Source organism: Mytilus edulis, chromosome 9 (genome assembly GCF_963676685.1).
Source record: "Mytilus edulis chromosome 9, xbMytEdul2.2, whole genome shotgun sequence".
NCBI lineage: Eukaryota > Metazoa > Mollusca > Bivalvia > Mytilida > Mytilidae > Mytilus > Mytilus edulis.
In genome coordinates, this window is record NC_092352.1 from 8,016,813 (window position 1) to 8,036,623 (window position 19,811).

The following is a 19,811-nucleotide window of genomic DNA, read 5'->3' on the forward strand; positions in this document are numbered from 1 at the left end:
ATTAAGTAAAATATTTCCTTGTTTGAAAGTTATTTTATTTAAGTATGTAAGGCTCAGTTTCATATTTCTTTTAAAATTTACTATAGATGAATAATTTGTTATTTTCTGTTAAAAAATATTTTTTCTAAAGATCACCTTTTTATAATTTTCTATTATTAGTCTCTTTCATGTATATATTCAATTTATATTTTCTTTTATAAGGTCAATATTTTCAATATCAGATAGTTTTAAATCATTTTCATTTTTTACAAAGGTATACCAAGAATAGGTTCCTGTTTCATTCAACAGTTTAGTTTTGCAATTAATTACACCTTATGTAAGAATCCGGGTTTTTGATTGGTTAATAGCCAGTGTATTTTTCACCAATTTACTGTTATCAAATGAATATCGTTCATTTTTAACGCCGCCGGGGTATTTGCTAAAAGGATATGCCTTTTTTACCCTCTCTGCCGTGGTATTTGCCAAAAAATACTCTATCCGACTGGACGCTTGTAACGTCACGATCATCAATGCGTTTTAGTACATTAACATTCGGTGTAATTAAACAGATATATCATGTTATTGAGGGGTATTTGCGAAAAATACCAGTCTTGAGAATGAATTTCCCTCGCCTTACGGCTCGTGAAATTTAACATTCTCTCGACTGGTATTTTTCGCAAATACCCCTCCTTAACATGATATATCTGTTCAATATAGAACATATTAATTACTGTTAGTACTTTTACACATACATCTATTGGATACTGTCCTAACTCTGTCCTTGATGCACTGTTTACATGCTATCAATAATTTACTACTGTTGTAAAGTATTGTGCCTTACCACAAACTGTCATAACAAGCTCCATCAACTTGATTTGTAGAGAAACGAGAAGAGAATATCTCGTATAATTATATCAGGAGACCTTCTTTGTAAAAAAACAAATTATCAAACTTAATAAAAAATATAATAAATCTAACTCTATGAGAAATTAAAAAAAAATATTTATAAATGATATTTTACTGAAGCGCTTTTCTTGATTAATCGTCGCCAGACACGCTCAAAGCCAAATATTTGAAAACAAAAAGAATATACAAGAAATGATATAATTGTTCATATAATTGAACAAAATTGTTCACAAACGTATAGCCAAATCCATCTATGGTTAATTTTACTTGTTGGTGTTGTAATATCAGTAATATTATGAGAATGCATATGTAAATAACTACTAATGAAATAAACTAATAAACCAAATCAACTACAAACAATTAAGAACCCTTTCCATCTTAATTCTACTGACAATTTTTCATGGAATACAATGCCATACATAATGAAAGGAAACAAGAAAAACCATGAAAACGCACAGCTTACTTAGACCAAATCCACTTGTTCCAGACCTTGGCTTGTCATATATTTGCTTAAAACTGTTAATGCATACGGTACTAGATACATTTGGGTTATAAACTACATAACCCATTACAATGGCTGGGGTGGTTTCAAAATTGGAGCTCACGTTCATGCTTGTAAAGTTCTTAACAATGTTTTTGGAGTTGAGTTCCAATGAAAACCCTAAAGGTATTCTAGCAGGGCTTCTTAATGTTTTGTACGCTGTCCATGCAATAAAGTACTGCATGGTTTTATTAAATTGGAAAGTAACAGAGCTTGGTTTTTGATTTCCTACAAGTGTAACATTCGGTTCACCCGACAATTCGAAAAATTGAAAAAAGAACCAAGGAAACTTTGATGTTACATCTTGCCATATCAATGTACTGGGTTGGTTTATATTTAGAGCAATGGAATTCCTCAAAATACGTGTTATAGTATCACAATCGTCATGGGTACACTGATAAAAGATTTGCTTTAAATGGCTATTAATATCATCAAAGTTTGTATTACATTCCTCCAACATATTTGTGGAAGATCCGTTATAAACAATGGCTTCGGATGCTATAACAGATTCACAACCTGTAAAATACAGAGCAAATAAATATCGATGCATTCGCATGATATTACTGCTGTTACAATATTTATCAGTTTCTATCATCTGTTTAAATATTTTGCTGTAGTTGATTTCTTTTAAAAGATTAGCAATAAAGCGAATTCCTGGTATGATTTGAACAGCACATTGTTGAAGGTTATATTGTCGTGAATTAACGTCAGGAAACCGTAAGAAATAATTTAGATCTGCAAAACAACTGTTAATTTCTACCGACCGAGTGGTTATTTCACTTTTTATGGGTAAATAATCTATTTTCATATGTAAATTTTGAATTCCATTTAAAATTTCTTCTTGGTTGTTAGACAATATTTCGAGCTGTATTTTTAGATTATTCAATTCTTCTGAAATATCTGTATTTTGACCTGTAAATAAGGTAACAATGTCACCTAATACAGGAATATTTTCCATAACTCTTAAAATAACCATCGGCACTGAAATGTCGTTGTCGTTTTTCAATGATTCCCCAAAATTTTTTGCCGCTTCTGTTATCAGCTGAAGGGACTGTATATAACCATTTATTTGACCCGGTGACACTTTACCATTTGCATTAGAAACTAGCAAAAGTATGATTAACCCAAATGTGTGAATCAATTTCATTTCAATATAGTCTTTAACAGTGTGCATTCACAATCGAAATTACAATATGGTAGAAACAGTTCTTAAAAACACCACTTGTTGTAATAAAAAAATATCTTGATTGATGATATGCTTGGTTTGCAAAAATAATATATTTCAAAATGAACAATCAATGTCTAAAAGAATTTTAAAAAAATGACTTACCTTTAAAACAATGAGACAACTATCCATGCAATTGTCGTTTCTACTGAAAGTAAATCATACTCTCAAAATCTCGATTTATATACAGTTTAAAAAATCGTTGACGTTTATATCATTGTATAAAAAAAACTAATCTCTCGTTTTGTTATCATTTAACATTTATTTTATATTAGGACTGCCTTACTTATTCAAGACCAGTAATTTATGCGAAAACAAAAAATTACGTGGAATATCATACATATTTTTTTAATTTGTCCAAACGAGACCACGGTACCAGGTATTCAGAAAATAACAACAAATTTCACATTGATTGAGTTATCATGGCAACAAACCATGAAAAAATGACATATTTTGAAAAAATTCTCTTAATTTCTCTTGTTTTTCATCAAATTTAGATTGGAAAGTTTGTGCACAGCCAAGAAACGACTATATATTTGGCGAGATTATTTCAATAGTCATGATAAAGCTTCTCTTAAATTATTTTGTTGTTTTTGGCTGCGCACGATGTTTCCACAATGGAAATAACGATGAAAACTGCATAGATTCTGTATTGTTCATCGTAATTGTGACGTCATCAGATAAAAATCTTTGTGTTTTTCATTCACATTTCTTGACCCTATATGCATTTCCAAACACTATATGCAAATATGAAATAGTCCTACAATTTATTTACTTGGGCCAAAACCGACCCCTACTTCTTTCCATCTAACTTTTAGGAACTGGTAACAACATTGCTTGTAGTAGTAATAAGTTTGTCTACACATGGTTTTGTCGAGATATGTCCTTTACTAGAATAAAGGGGTTGTCAGATGAACATCAGTAATTAACGGCAGAAAAAACAAAGGACAACTAGATCTTAAAAACATACAATCTTTGTATATAGAAATGTTGGAAGTAAATTTAACAGATATGAATAAATAGTAATGTCGTATTCATCCATTGAACAGCATGTTAACTACATAAAAAACCAAGATACAAGCACAAATTCCTCATCACTAAGCAATTTTCTAATTAACGGTTCTAAAACTTGTTCTTAAGCCTTTGCTTTCGAAACCAGCGAAAGTAGATACATATATTTGTATATCTCATGAATCGATATAGAAGAAACAAATCAAAATGACAAACAAAAAAACGATAAGAATCGCAGGAACTTAAACAGAAGCAAGACCGGTTGCGTCGACATGGTTCGTGTCTCCAGCAGTGTATGAATCACCTGATGCAAATCCAAACTTATTAAAAATTTCACAATCGATAATAGGACACAATAAGTAAAATTACATATCAGACGACTTTCATAGCAAATAAATAATTTAGACATTGATAAATCGTATAAGGCAACCAATGCGATATTGTTAATGTAATGAATATGATAAGAAAGAATGTACTCAGATCATTATCATACCTATCTGATCTCCTTGAAATTGTTTGTAAAAGGATTTACTAGATGATTCATGAATGGGTTAAACAGGTACCATGCACAGATTAGAAAATGCTAAGTTTTACGGGGCACATTGTAAGGTATATATGTATTCATCATTTACGAAATTTTATGACTGCAATCACGATTTGGTAGACCATTATGAAATGTTTATTCCACAAATGTTTATATTGTCGCATATGTCCACTTGTTTAGACAAGTCATTAATCATGTATGTAAAGTTACTGCAATGTTTTATATTCATATGTATAAACTTCACGTAACTATTAATTTAAATGAAATGAAAATATAATGTCATTAGGAGTTTATTTTTGCAGAATAATTTGTGTGCGTTAATTATCTATTGACAGGTACGTCAATTATGTCAGTCAAAAAGAATATATTAATATATGTTGTATTGTTTCATCTAGGCGGATGTTACTTAGACTTGAGTATCACAATGTCATTTAACTTATGCAAAACTGGCTCAAAACAATACTTTAAGCCCCTTTTCATGTATAGCCCGGAGGATGCTTGGTGTATAAACATGCTGACCTGATTTTTTCCTAACTGTTGTTGAAGCTTCAACTGGTGCGATTTAAGAGCCTTATATTAAAAAAAACATTTTATTGAGGGATATACGTGTTCGAGGATGACGGAGCATTTTAGTTCCTGACTTGAGAAGGAAGTCGAGTTAGTCAAAATAGCTATGACGGCTCAAAAGGCTATTTATATAATTTTCATGGCGGTGAAGCCGCTTATTAATTCCAATACTTATTTGGAATATCTTACAGAAAGATATTTCATAAAAAAATTCTAATGAAGTAAATCAAAGTCAACAAGAAAGTGATGGTTTCAGAGTTGAAAAACTTAGGCTTTGCTTTCATTCATACATATAACGACATAGAACAGAGACATTCACTGGTCTCTTTTTGTTATACATTCTAATTGCAGTTAATACAATGTTGCATGGTGCCAGCTGGATCAAACATTCAGTATGAGGGTAAAAAAATACTGCGCGAGTTTTATATCTATATTTATATACATAATTAATTTTTTTTTAATATCAGCAGGAAAAATAATAGTATACTAGACACAACATAGAAAACTAAAAACTAAGCAACACGAACCCACCAAAAACTTGGGGGTGATCTTAGGTAATCCAGAAGTGTAAGCAGAAAAATGTGGCACCCGTATAGTTCTTGCTCAGTCTTTAGTTTTTCTATGTTGTGTCTTGTGTACTCTTTGTGTTTTTTTGTCTTTTTCATTTTTAGCCATAGCGTTGTCAGTTTATTTTCTATCTCTGAGTTTGACTGTCTCTCTGGTATCTTTCGCCCCTCTTTTATACCACTTGGCCACTGAGGCGCAAAATTTTTATGGTTATCTTGTGATGTTTTCAACAAAACTCTGAAATGGTCTTTTCTTAAGACGAGCAGATTCCAGACTTACAAATAAAGTTTAATTTTGAATGAGAATAACAAGGGGAACACCAACGTCTAATTGTTGCTCTTTTATTTAATTTGTTTTTTACCTCTTTTTCTATTTTAGTTTAAACAATATTTATTCAGATAAATCAAAATTAAACGATATTATACAAATGAAATAATATTAAGGATTCAGAAACAAACAGTTTGCTTTCACAAATCTGTCTTCTTTTACAAAAATAATACACTTACTGAACAATGCATAAAAATAAATACTGGCATGCTCTTTTATAAATATATGAATATGAAAAAGGTGGAAGAGGAAGAAAAATAATTAATGAGAATCTTTTTTTAAAAAGAATAAATAAATAAAAATGAATTATTATAATATATACATTGTGAAAGGCTGTTTAAAAAAAAGGACAGAGTTTCAATTTCCCCCGTGTTGCACAGATCTTATATTGCAGAGGGCATAACCCTTTTTAAAAGTGTGGTAAGAATTGTACCTGTGAGAGCGCTAAAGGGGCAATTTTCCATATATTTAATATTTCCAAGGGGCATGTTCGAAATTTGGCTGAAATTTACCTATAATATATGTTTAATAAAAATTTGGCAACGTCATTCCCCTGAGGGCACTGACTAGCTCATTTCCATAAATTTAATATTTATTAGGGCATAAATCTTCTGAAACAAAGGCTTATAAGAGCCTGTGTCGCTCACCTTGGTCTTTGTGCATATCAAACAAAGGACACAAATAACAGACAGGAATAGAATTCATGACAAAGTTCTAAGTTATGGTGATGATAACTTGTTTGTAGATTTTAATTTACTGAACATTGTTGCTTTTATCAATTTTCTGTATCTATCATGACTTTGTTCTAGTAATTTCAGAGGAAAAGACTTACAAACATTATATAAAATCTGAAAAAATTTACGTTTAAGGACAATAACTCTTTATGGGATCAATTGACAGTTTGTCCATACTTATTAAAGATAAAGGCAACAGTAGTATACCGCTGTTAAAAAGTCATAAATCGATTGAGAGAAAACAAATCTGGGTTACAATCTAAAACTGAGGGAAACACTAAATATAAGAGGAAAATAACGAGACAACAGAAACACTAAAGTGCAACAAAAAACAAACGACAATGCAGCATACACAGAAACGAATTGTCAGATAACAATTGCCATTTTCCTGACTTGGTACAGGATATGATATTCAAGATAATAACAAAAAACTTTAAAATTTCACTTTACTTACCAATGTATGGGCAGCAACCCAATAAGGAATTGCCTGATGCGTCTAGAAAGGAGTAGGTCCGGTAAGGCCCCTTTTTGGCCCAAAAATATAACAGTTTTACAAAATTGTTAAAATGTAAACTTTTAGTTATTTATTGGACAGTTGAATGCTTCTGCTACATAAATATGGGCTGTTTTTGACAATAAAATGCATATATATCGGGTTGTGGCACCATTAAGTCATGCTAAATTACTGAAATCTTCAAAATTCTATCATTTTAGTTAAATTTTAGACGGTTTCCGTGTAAAACGAAAGTGGCCGCATTCGTGTTCATCCTTAATATTGCAATGTAAATTGTATTTTATGATAATACATAACATATATAAAGGTTGTGGATGAACACGGATGCGGCCACTTTTATTTTTGACAAAAACAATCTGAAAAGTGACGTTTTTTGGCACATTTGAGGGATTTTTCATATTTGAACTTCAATCGGATCGTTTTTAATGACTTAATCAGTTAAAATCTTTCTCATAAACTAATTGAATCAAGTGAAATAGACACTTAAGTGTTTAAAAAGTGGTCAAAATCTTTCTTCAGATGAAACTGAAATTTGAGGCCAAAATGAGTCCTTACCGGACCTACTCCTTTCAGCGCAAATATAAATTGACCTAAAGAACATTTTACTGTGAGTCAGATTTGCTCTAAATGTTTTAGTGTCAGAGATATAAGCTAAAAACTGCATTTTACCCTCATTTTCTTTTTTAAGCCATGACGGCCATCTTGGTTGATTAGCGAGATCATCGAATACATTTTTAAACTAGATGCCATAAAGATGATTTAGGCCAAGTTTGGTTTAATTTGGCCCAGTTGTTTTAAAGAAGATGTTTGGCAAAGTTAACGGACGACGCTCACTTAACCTTTTAGGTCAGATGAGCTAATAAAGAAAATAACATATTCAATGACTTTACTATGGGTGTATTTCAAAATTCATATTTACCTTGGGTCCAAGTGTATCAACAAACAACTAACAATTTCTCTGTGTTCTCTTTTTGTTACAAGCTCTTCAATTGTCTGGAAAAAAATGCTTTGTTTCAATTCACTAAATTAAGAACATCCATAAGAATATGACATAGGAGCCAGTTATGTGAATGATTGTCACTTGTTTTGTCTCACGTGGGTGGGTTTTTTTTTGTGAATATAAAACTGGTTTTTGATTTTTCTCTTTAGAAACAAGATACCTCAATGATGATTGTGGCTAAGTTTGGTAAATTTTGGCTCAGTTGTTTTAGAGGTTAAGATTTTTGTAAAAATTAACGACAGACTACGACGGACGCTAAGTGATGAGAAAAGCTCACTTGGCACTTTTGGCCAAGTAAGCTTACAAGTGTCTCCCATGATGAAATTAATTGCAAAAACGTTGTGTGGATTTTTTGTATTCTTCAAAAACTTCAAATAAGGTTTATGTGTAGAACATTAAGGTACATGTATTACACATTATATTTAAAACAGTTCATTGAACTTGAATAGGCAAATTGTATACCTTTTTTTTTTATCTTTTATTTGTTTTTCAATTGGCAGGATTTTACAATTCCCCTACAATCACAACCTGACTATGGTTTTTGTGGTAAACATTGAAATATTCATAATACAATAATATAGTTATTCAAGAAAAAAAGCTACTCACATTCACACTTTCTCTCACTACAAACAGACAGTCATTGCCATCATTCCATTAGTATGCAGGCATGTTTAAATACAAATTAAAATCAAACATCAAATGCTCAATATAGCATAATTTAAAGTAAAAAGGTTAATAAATCATGAAAAACATTATATGTAGTGGGGACCAGAATCTTTCATAAGATGCTGCTCTATTAGTTTTGTTTGCAATATAAAATTCATTAGATTGGTATTGTTTAATTCTGGATTTCAGTCCTATAAAACTAGGAGCTATATTATTTAACTTACATCTGAAGGTGTAGTTTTTAGCTATAATAATTAACAAAGGAGTAGGTCAGGTAAGGGCCCATTTTGGCCTCAAATTTCAGGTTCATTTGAAGAAAGATTATGTACACTTTTTAAACACTTAAGGGTCTACTTCAGTCGATTCAATAAGTTTGTGTGAAATATTTGAACTGATTTAGTCACTTCAGACGCACATATTCAAGCTTAAATATGAAAAATCTATCAATTATGCCATAGTATGTCACTTTTCAGATAGTTTTGTCAAAAATGAAAGTGGCCGCATCCGTGTTCACCATCAACCTTTATATATGTTATGTATTATCATCAAATACAACTTAAATTTAAATATTAAAAATGAACATGAATGCGTCCAATTCCATTTAAGATGAAAACCGTTTAAATTTAATTCAAATGTTAAAATTGTGAAGATTTTAGTATTTTTAATAGCATGACTTAATGATGCTAGTAACGATATATGTGCATTAATAAACGGACTACTGTCCCTGAAAAACAGACAATACAAATTGTAGAAAGAATATAGAATATTTATTACTTATAATACAACAAGTATATGTACAAAATGTGTATGTGCAGATAAAATGTTTAACCAGTTCCAGGGAGACAAACAAACCGATAGCCAAAGGATTGAAAAGAGCATATCGGTGACCCTATGATAACATAAGTGTCAAAACATCCCTCTTACTTGCAAGAGTGGACTGGACGGAGAGCACCCCTCTATTTACACAGACCTGAAAACAACAGTCTCTCCGATTTTTTAAATGCAAACAACCTAAATTACGTGAACTGCGGAGATGACACCTCCCTTCTGATACCAGAAGTGGAGGGGATTCCTCTTGATGACAAGAGTGAACCCTAGGAAATTATTTGATACCCTCCACTAAAGAGCCGGTAGGGTAGAGATATGTGCCAGAGGGGGAGAGTTCCAAGTCCGTTTATTGTCTCCCTGAACCGCCAAATGAATGGGGGTTTTATAAATCCCCATTCACCGCCAAACATTATCTGCGCTCATTTATCTGGTGGGAAAACCTTAGCAACACCGAGTACGAAAGTTTCTATGGCAGCCTGGATGTTATTTAGGAAAATGCCAATACCGACTTGTGACAGGTGGCAGCCGTCATGTCTTAATAAATTGTGTTCAGAGGCTTTGATAGCTGGATACCTCGAAATATATTGGCCTTTGGTTTTTATAAACGATCTTACCGCACAATTGACTCTTTTTCTAGCTATTTCCGCTAACTTTGGCCTTAATGCCAATAGAGCCTTGGTAGAATGTCTGACCATATTATTCTGATGACAGGTGCAAAAACCTTTATTCCCAAAATTGAATATTTGATGTTCTCTATTAGTTCTTTTGATTTCATAAAAACTAAATCATTTGCACCTAGATGTATAAATATATAATTAGGGGCTGGCCACTTTTTAATTTCGCTTTCAAAAGATAAATCCAGATCTTTTCTTTTCATTCCTGATTTAGTTATCCATCTAACTTGTACTCCTAGCCTATCCAAATTAAGGTTTTTCCCGACAAATCAGTTTGCAGCTGTTATGTCAGCCCAATGGGGAATAGAAGATCCAATTATCCAAACAGTTGACTGCAGCTCATGACCTACAAACCGAAAACTATTTAAGGAGTTTGTTATAATGTTATTTACTTCTGTTCTATATGTACATATTAAGAAATTGAAAATTTTGAAAATATTTTTACCAAGGAATCCTGATGTAACGCTAAAACGCACCTGACGACCACCTTCCCCATTTTTTAATAGCTTCGTCATTAATACCACGTTTGCTCGCCTCTGTGGCGGCTCCAATTCTAAATGAATGCGATTTAAAAAGGTTAGGGTTTGGAATGTTACAAAAATTAACTGACTTTCTTAGCATAGCTGACAGTTGATAACGGGTTTGCGGTGACCCGTCAAAATGCATAAATAAATGATTACAGCCTGAAACCGCAGGACGTGCAGCTAAATATTTCTTAACGGTTAACACAGGGCAAATGCTCGCGTTATCTCTGGGTTTTTTTTTATCACAATGAACGTAGAATAACTTCTCTGATCCGTTTTACTTTTCTTAATGTTAATTTTTATTGACAATCTGACAAGACCACATCCGACAATTGCAGTGCCTCGGTACTAGAATCAGATTTATTTTTTGTCGTAAATTCTTACACGTAACATAGCGAAAAATGCCAAAATAAATGAAGATTTAAAAAATAAAGATTCATAAGTAGATGAACAAATACTAGGGAGAGCGTCTGTAATCTGTCGTAATAATGGTAATGTTACCGGGACCCTATTGTCTCTCTAAGGGTGATTTCTGTGTAAACCTTCAAGCATTTTTGATACCAAAATAAATCTAAGTAGTATCCTCTAAATTACGTTCCTTGTGAGAAAAATCGAACTGTAGCTGGAGAAAAATGCTTCAATGATAAATAAGCGATGAATTGTACTAACTGTTCAACAGGAACTGACCATACTTTATCCAGTGTCTATAGAAGTTGGAATTAATCAAGAACAGATCTCGCTCTTGATTAGTTTTTCCATGTATTTCAGGCTAACGAATCGGAAAAAAAGTCTAGCTGATTCCTCTGTTAAAGAATCCATACTTGGATCGGAATTAGAGTTGGTGTCAGAGATGCATTTGGTGCTAGGTTCCGGAAACGGGACCACAGATGATCTTGGATTAACTACACTAGCTATAATAGCTTATTTCTTCTCCTTAGGGTCGGCCATTCTTCGTCGTTTGACCCCCTGCCCTCTAGCTGGAGTCCCTTTCTTTGAATTTACTCTTGGCATGGTAGAAATGAAAAACTAGGATGGCACTAAATTTAGAAACTGGCAGCAAACAAACAGCTAGGATGGTCCGTAATTTAGACAAAGAACGTCACACTTTTTTATACGGCTAATGTGTCTTCGTTATAAAAACTATCAAGTCAACAAAATGTTTGTTTGCGATGATACTCCGGCAAAATTAACTACACAGGTGGAAATTGCACAAAAACTAGAATATAGACTAAGTCAAAATTATTTTTTGTTATAACAAAATGTTTGTATGAAGCTAAACAGATGCTATGTGAGAAAGTTATAACGTGCTTTAGAAGAACAAAATGCACGTGATAGTAATCATTCTTAACAGAAAGAGGCGTTCCAAAATGGAAGACAATGTAAGCGGACACTTTTGATTTATAATACAAACAAATAATCCAAAATCAACATACGCCAGTAGCCTCATTAAATTCAATTATCGGATAAACAATAATTGCTATCATATTGTCAAATAAAGCCCAGATTTATGTAGCAGAAGTATTCTACTTTCCAACAAATACTTTTAATTTACATTTTAACAATGTTGTAAAACTAATTTATTTTGGGGCCAAAAGGGGTCTTACTGAACCTACTCCTTTATAAACAAACTCTTAGTACTAAATCCCAATAAAATTTCTGTTTTACTGATGCTGAATTGCTAGTCAAATAATTTGTTTTTCTGTAAAAATGACAACCAAAAATTGTATGTAACATTACAATCATAAAATAAATCTGTATGAATTTCTCTTCCTCATTACAAAAGGTATATAGACTTGTTTCGTTTTGCTTATTTTCCAAGATTTTTTTAGAAAATACATCTAAAGGAACAAAATTTTCTAAGTTCAAATCACAATAAACTTTGATAGTTTTTTGATTTTATACATAGCATTGAATTTGGGTATACATTCAACAAGATATTTACCTCAAGGCTTTTTCTTAATGATCAGCCCTACTTGGTGCATCACATATCTGAAATATAGAGAAGTTTTTAAGCCCTGCAATCATATAAAATAATGATATAAAGTTACCCCTCAAATCTCAAACAGTAAAATAGCAATTAGAATGTATGATAAAAGACACCAATGAATGTCTCTGTCCTATGAAGTTATATGTATGAGTGAAAGCAAAGCATAAATTTTTCAACTCCGAAACCATCACTTCCTTGTTGACTTTGATTTACTTCATTAGAATTTATTCATAAAATATCTGTCTGTAAGATATTCCAAATAAGTATTGGAATCAATAAGCGGCCTCACCGCCATAACGTCGTAGGAAGGCGTCACAACAAGACAATTATATAGCCTTTCCAGCCGTCATAATTATTTTGACTACAGTCAAACCTGACCCTGAATAAACCGGTTTCCTGTCCATTCCGACCGAAAATGAAAGTCCCATATTTTTCCATTCAAAGTCTTTGTTAAAATACCCTTTGTAAACCGGACACTGTGTATTCCGAATTCCGGTCTAATTATGAAGTCCCAATACTCTTAATTACATTAATTATTACCTATCAAAACCGGTTTGTCTAATTAATTTCAATGATCGATATGCAATCAAAACATATGGTTTTATACAATATGGCTTTCCGTGATAATCAATTAGTCAGGTGTCAAACTGTGAACCTACAATCGTACAGTAGTGAGCTGCATTATTTATTAAAACATTATAAACGTGTCAATTAAACGGAAAGACACACCGAATATATCTCGGATTGAACTTACGTTTTAACTTGAATAAACAAATTTAAATCCAGGAGTAAGAAATTCACATCGTGATTTTGAAATCCTGGATTCCCTGTTGTGAACCCCTAAACAAATGACCTTGATAATGAAAAACACCCGGATGACAACAATCAATGGATATTGTACACTGAACGACAACGTTTCGAAAGTGATGAAATTACGTTTGATAATATTCTGGCTTTTTAATCGGCCATTCCAACATTTCAAATTATTGATCATGGGAGTAAATCGAAACTCTCGTCTTACAATCCAAACAACGTGAGCATTATGATGCAAATGCAAACAATGATAAACGAAGTGAAAGTATTTTAATTTATCAGATATAATTTACAATCAGAGAGAACTTTTACATGCAAAATGTCAGACGTCACAAGTTATTAACTTCCGGTCAAAACGGAAACCTGAATAAACCGGCTCACTGTCCAAACCGGCCCTTTTTCATAGTCCCGTAGCCGGTCGGTTTATACAGGTTTTACTGTACCTCTAAATTATTGACTGTCCTTCTGGTTTCTGTCGTCCCTTTTAATCATTCCTTCTCAAATCAATAACTAAAAATGCTCCGTCATCCTTCGAACAAGGAAAATAATCAGGTCAGCATGTTTATACACCAAGCAACCTCCGGAGAATACGCGAAAGAGGTATTAAATTATTGTCTATTGCCAGTTTTGCATAAGATACACGATATTGTGATATTCTAGTCTAAGTAACATTAGCCGATGTGAATTTGTACACTATTTATAGGAGCAGGTTAGTGCACAAAATATCGATCATCAACCTAAACTGCTTATGATCTTCCCGAGTTGTCCATTCTACCTTTTCGTAGATGCAAAGTTCTTTAAGGCTTGTCATATCAAAATTTACTTCACAAAAATAATCTTTGTCAAAAAGCTCTAATAATGGGCACGGAAACAAGAAATTTAGAAGGGAGTTGATTAGATTGACGAACACTGTTATCTAATATTTAAAGTTCTTTTACTGTAAATTGCCTAATAAAACATGAGTATATTGTCCCACCAATTATACTAGTATTTTGATCCCTTGAATCCAAGAATTTACAAACGTTAGAAATTACTTTTTTTTCTAATAAGATAAGCGTTACGGAGATAATATCTATGCAGTGTCGGCTTTTTTGTTTGTTTAATCATTTTACTAATATGGCATATGGATAATCCTCATATATTTGTAAAACTCTGAGTTACGATAGGGACGCTGAAGTGCGTTGGTCATGCTGAAGTGCTATTGGTTGCGCCGAAGAGCGATGGTCCGTACGCTGATTTCCGATGGTCTTTTTAACGTGTAATGGCAACTTTAAAATCTACAAAAGTGCAAATATTATACGAAGTAGATTTGTAAAAGTAAGTGTATTATTTTTTATTCTTTATTGTCTATAGCTTAATTACAGCTGCTTACTAAATGACAGATCGTTCTCTTGATTTTCTACATCTAGGCATTATAAATTTGCATTAGTATTTCATCTTTATGTTGTTACTCTCTCGAGTTCATTGTTTACTGTATAATTGTAACGAACTGTGTCTGTCTGCCGTATGTATTTAGAGAAAAAGCACTCCATCGTACATAATACAGAACAACTTTACATGTTAACTCTACACTATCTAACATTCCTTTAGGTTCCCTGTAGTCTTAAAAGTGCATAAGCCTTTTATCAAATTAAAAGCACCTTTAAAATACACATTGAATTCTACGTCGACATAATTGCATTGCACATGTTATCTGACGGAGTTTAGAAACGCAACACACCTTTAGTGATTTTTTTTTTATCAAATCATGATTGATTCTCATAGAACTATTATCTATGCTTAAATTCTCCTGTATAGTTAGACAAATTAAATACTGACTTACCAGAGGTAATTCAACATACCGGATTATTGAAGTTGCAATAAAATACTTTTAAAAGCAAAAATGTAAACCCATCAATGATTTTTTAAAGGATAGTTTGTAAATCATTTCTTTCAATCCATACCCACACTTGAATGATTAAAAAAATGTTGCACCTCTATATTGCCGTGACTAAGGATTACAAAAGTTGCCTATTGAAAAATTTGTAAGAGTTCCGCGAATCCCACTGTCTTGCCTACTTTTTCTGTTAATCAAAGGCCCAACAAAATGAAGAGAAAAATCAGTAAAATTATTCATCTTGATATTATCTGTTGATTGAAAGAACTTCTATCCAAGTTTGGTAAAAGTCCATGATATTTTATGAATCTAATAAATGTTTAAAAAACTTTAACTACAGTTTGTATGTAATGTTAACTGGAAGAATTTAAAGTCCATTTATAAGTAAAATACGGTAAAAATTGAATTTTATTTTTACAAATTTAAAACTTCTGGATACCTTGGTATGATCATAAACATGCTTCTGTCCAAGTTTGGTAGAAATTCAGTATTGTTTAAGAAAGTTAATAAAATTTTAAAAACTTTAACCACAGGGTGAATATTTGTGGAAGCCGCCGACGACGACGACGACGATGGAATGTAGACTCGAAGGTTCGACAAAAATGGGAATAAAACAGTATAATCTTGTGTTGCGTTTTTAAAATTTCGTCAGTATACCATAAAAAAATCTGATTTACAATACAAGTTAGGAAGAACATGGTTTTTCTAAATATTAACATCTGGTTGGTTTTATAGAGAGGTAACTTGAGATCTCTATCAATAAAATGAGATGTTGTATATTAACTCATTATATAAACCAAGATTTTTAAAACAATGCCAGACCGCGCGTTTCGTCTACAAAAGACTCATCAGTGATGCTCCAATCAAAAAAGTTGAAAGGCCAAAGAGAGTACAAAGTTGAAGATCATTAAGGACCAAAACTTCCTTCAAATCTTGTCAAATACAGCTAAAGTAATCTATTCCTGATAAAGAAAAGCCTAAGTGTTTCAAAATTGTAAAGTTTTGTGAACAGTTAATTCATAATTATGACCATATCAGTTATAATTCATTTTAACACATAAGTAATGACTACTTAACAGGTGATACCTTCGGGGAATAAAAACTTCACTAGCAATGGTATCGACCCAGTGGTTGTAAAAAATAACTCCTCATAGATACCAGGATTGATATTTTGTATTTGCGTAAAAAGCACATTTTGTCTACAAAAGACTCATTACTCAGTGACGATTCGGATGATTGCCTACGCAACAACATTCTACCAAATACCAAAGAATGTCGATGGAAGCAACAATGGGTCACAGTCTTGCATTCCAAAATTAGCAAAATCCATCATGCATAGTGAGCTCCAATTAAGCAATATATCAAATAATATGAAATTATTCAAAAGTTTTTAAACATATTCATTTATGCATGTTATAGTGGATCAGCCATTCATCGTCCCCTTCCGAGGGACCCTATCATACCATACTTTCAAATTATGTCAAGGGAGAGTCGACAATTCAGTTCCTGAAATTTTTCCCCTGTAACGGGGATCGAACCAGGAACATTTGTGTTAATAAGACGATGCACTAACCACTACACCAAGGCTCTCCTCCTGTTGTCTCTTTGACACATTCCCCATTTCCATTCACAAATTTGACAACCAACGTACTAATTGATTTTAAACGAAAATAAATGTGAGACAGCCACCGAGCATAATGTTTGAATTAATGTGAAATCAATTTTATTTGATGGATAGTAACCTTTGTTGATTCCAATATTATAGGTGAACCAAGATTTTAAATGTTAAACAAAGTACAGATTTTATAGGATAATATAAAACGAATTTAAAATTATTTCTCCACCCATGAACAAATCCACAGTTAACATTCTTTACTTCAGCCGGTCAAATAGAGAATGTGGTATCTTGAAAATGTTAGGGAGTTTAACCCTATATTATGGTTCAAGAATATTTTTTATCAAAATAAAGTATGTTTGTTTACATTTTTTCCTATTCACTCGAGAGGTCAAATGACTTGAAAAAACCACGATCATAGCCGGACTCTATATCTTTCGTAAAATTGTACACATTGAACTGACCCCATGTGAAAACTTCAACAAACATTCTGAAAATAGCATTACCTTGTACAATATAAAGATAAAAGTATCAAAAAGACAATAAGAGGTCATAACTATATAGTAATATATGTTTAGTACGACCGTCATACAACTGACAGATTAAGCAAGCTATACAACTAGGTTCTGAGTTTAGTATGACGTCCATAATCACTGAACTCGTATACATTTTTGTTAAGGGGCCTGCTAAGATTCACCTCTGGGTGTGAAACTCGCCTTTGGGTGCAGATTTTTGCGATGTATTGAAGACCTGTTTGTTGCTTTGGGCTGTTTTCTGCTCTTTGGTCGGGTTGTTGTCTCTTTGACACATTCCCATTTCCATTCTCAATTGTAATGATTTACCGTTTTCTACATCTGAAAATGCCTGTACCAAGTCAAGAATCGGACATTTGTTATCAATTCGTTTGATGTGTTTGTGCTTGTGATTTTCATTTTGCCCTTTTATTAGGGAATTTCCATTTTGAATTTTGCTTGGAGTGCGGTATTTTTTGTTATTTTACGTTTTAGCTTATCAGAAATAAAACCAAATACGGATCGACAAAGACAATATTTACATGTCTTACAACAGTATTTACTTTGATATCTGTTGAATGTGTTGTTTCAAAAGATATAAACACTCATCATATCGATCAAGATGGACTTTTTAAACACATCCTCTTAGAATTTGAATGATTGTGATATCCATCTTGGAGTATGATTAAGCCAAAATTAGGAACCAAATAGGTGTATGCATGAACGAATTTAGTACAGCCCTGAAGTAATTCGTGGTAACGAAATTCCTGATATGATAATTTACCACTTATTCTCAAGATAACGGAAAGTGTTTTCAATTTAATATACCAGGATGAATTAGTGGGATGTGTATGAGAAATGTCAGTAACAGATACAGAATAGAAACAAGTATGTTGTTTATTGTTATTTTATATACCTTCTAACCATATAAATAAATAATACCTGTCAATAAACTTTATAATGGGTTTCAAAAAAGAAGAAATACAACTTTATTCGTGTCATCTCAATTCCAGTTATTTTATATAACAAAAGACACACTTCGGTCTATATATTTAATTAATATTTAATCGTTGATTAGATGGTCAAATATATACCACATTACATGTATATCATGTTCAGATCATCAGTCAAAACATATCGGTGACAATGTGGCAAAAATCCAATCATGTATTTTTAGATTTAATTGGTTACAAGTAGGTTACTTTAAATGATTCAAATCTAAAACAAAAGACATGACTGGGTGTATTCTTATTAGTTTTTTAAAAAGACAAATATATATTGTATATATGGAAATAACATATATGGAAATGATATAATAAATAACTTATAAATTTGCTGTTTCTTCATTTACAATTGATATCAAAATATGGAAAATCATAAAATATTAAGTACCACAATAATAGCCGTATTTACGCATTGATAAGATGTTGTGTCATTTTAATGAACACACTATTTGCACTTAATGTAATAGTCACAATTTATTTGCACAACGTCTTTCCAAATCTGAACAACAGTAATAAGCAAGCTTAAGACCTTTGTTATTGGTTCCAATTCATTTGAGGGTTTTGAAAGAGCCGCACAGAATTCAAGTATCATTAATGAATTGGTTAAACTAGTGTATTGTGGATTTTGAATTTTTAAACTCATCAATTTCTAAATGTTGTTCAAACAATTGTAAAATTAAAACCGTTGGTCGGAACCTTGACCTTGATTTAGCGATATAAAGTGGCGTTCGTATCATTTTTATCTTCTTTACTTTGAAGATTCACACGAAGATAAAGAGATCTAATTGTTTTAAAATGACAAAACTTCCCCTGATATAGTTGACCACCTATACAAACATACTTTATTAGGGCTCGTTTAAATATAGTATTGTAATGCTAATTATAAATCAAAAGAAATTAATATTTTAAAAAAACATGTTCCTGTTCATATTTTATAGCTGTTTTCTTAACTTTTAAAATTAAAATCCGAGAAAATTCCAATCGGAAAGTCCCTTATCAATAGTATTTACTACAGTATTCTTACATGATGAATTCCTTGATGGAATTTGTTAGCAGTCAAAAGGCTGGGAATAGTTTCGTCAAAAGTAAAATCACAAAAATACTGAACTCCGAGCAAAATTCAAAACGCAAAGTCCCTAATCAAATGGCAAATTCAAATGATAAAACACATCATACGAATGAACAACAACTGCCATATTCCTGACTTCGTACAGGCATTTTCAAATGTAGAAAATGGAGGAATGGTGGTCAAAGTAATGAGTATTTTCTTATCGTCACTGAATTATTTAGAATATTCTCCTTATAGTTATAAGAGTAATTTTGATTAATATTTTTTAATAGTTATTAACTAAATATTTTATAGGCAGATTGCGCTTAAGTACATGAAATAATGTTAA

At 32.1% G+C, this 19,811-nt stretch overlaps 1 protein-coding gene across 1 annotated transcript; it reads right to left on the reverse strand.

Annotated features, from left to right (window-relative positions):
- Positions 1 to 855: 855 nt before the first annotated feature.
- LOC139487567 (uncharacterized) lies at positions 856 to 7,910 on the reverse strand. Its single transcript, XM_071272455.1, has 2 exons — positions 7,835 to 7,910; positions 856 to 2,799 (listed from the first exon to the last, which is right to left on the reverse strand). The coding sequence occupies exon 2, from the start codon at positions 2,598 to 2,600 to the stop codon at positions 1,284 to 1,286; it is 1,317 nt and encodes a 438-aa protein (XP_071128556.1). The 5' UTR covers positions 2,601 to 2,799; positions 7,835 to 7,910; the 3' UTR covers positions 856 to 1,283.
- Between the last annotated feature and the right edge of the window lie 11,901 nt (positions 7,911 to 19,811).

Excerpts from the sequence above, each read along its gene's own strand:
- LOC139487567 (XM_071272455.1), bottom strand. The coding sequence starts at position 2,600 with ATGCACACTGTTAAAGACTATATTGAAATGAAATTGATTCACACATTT.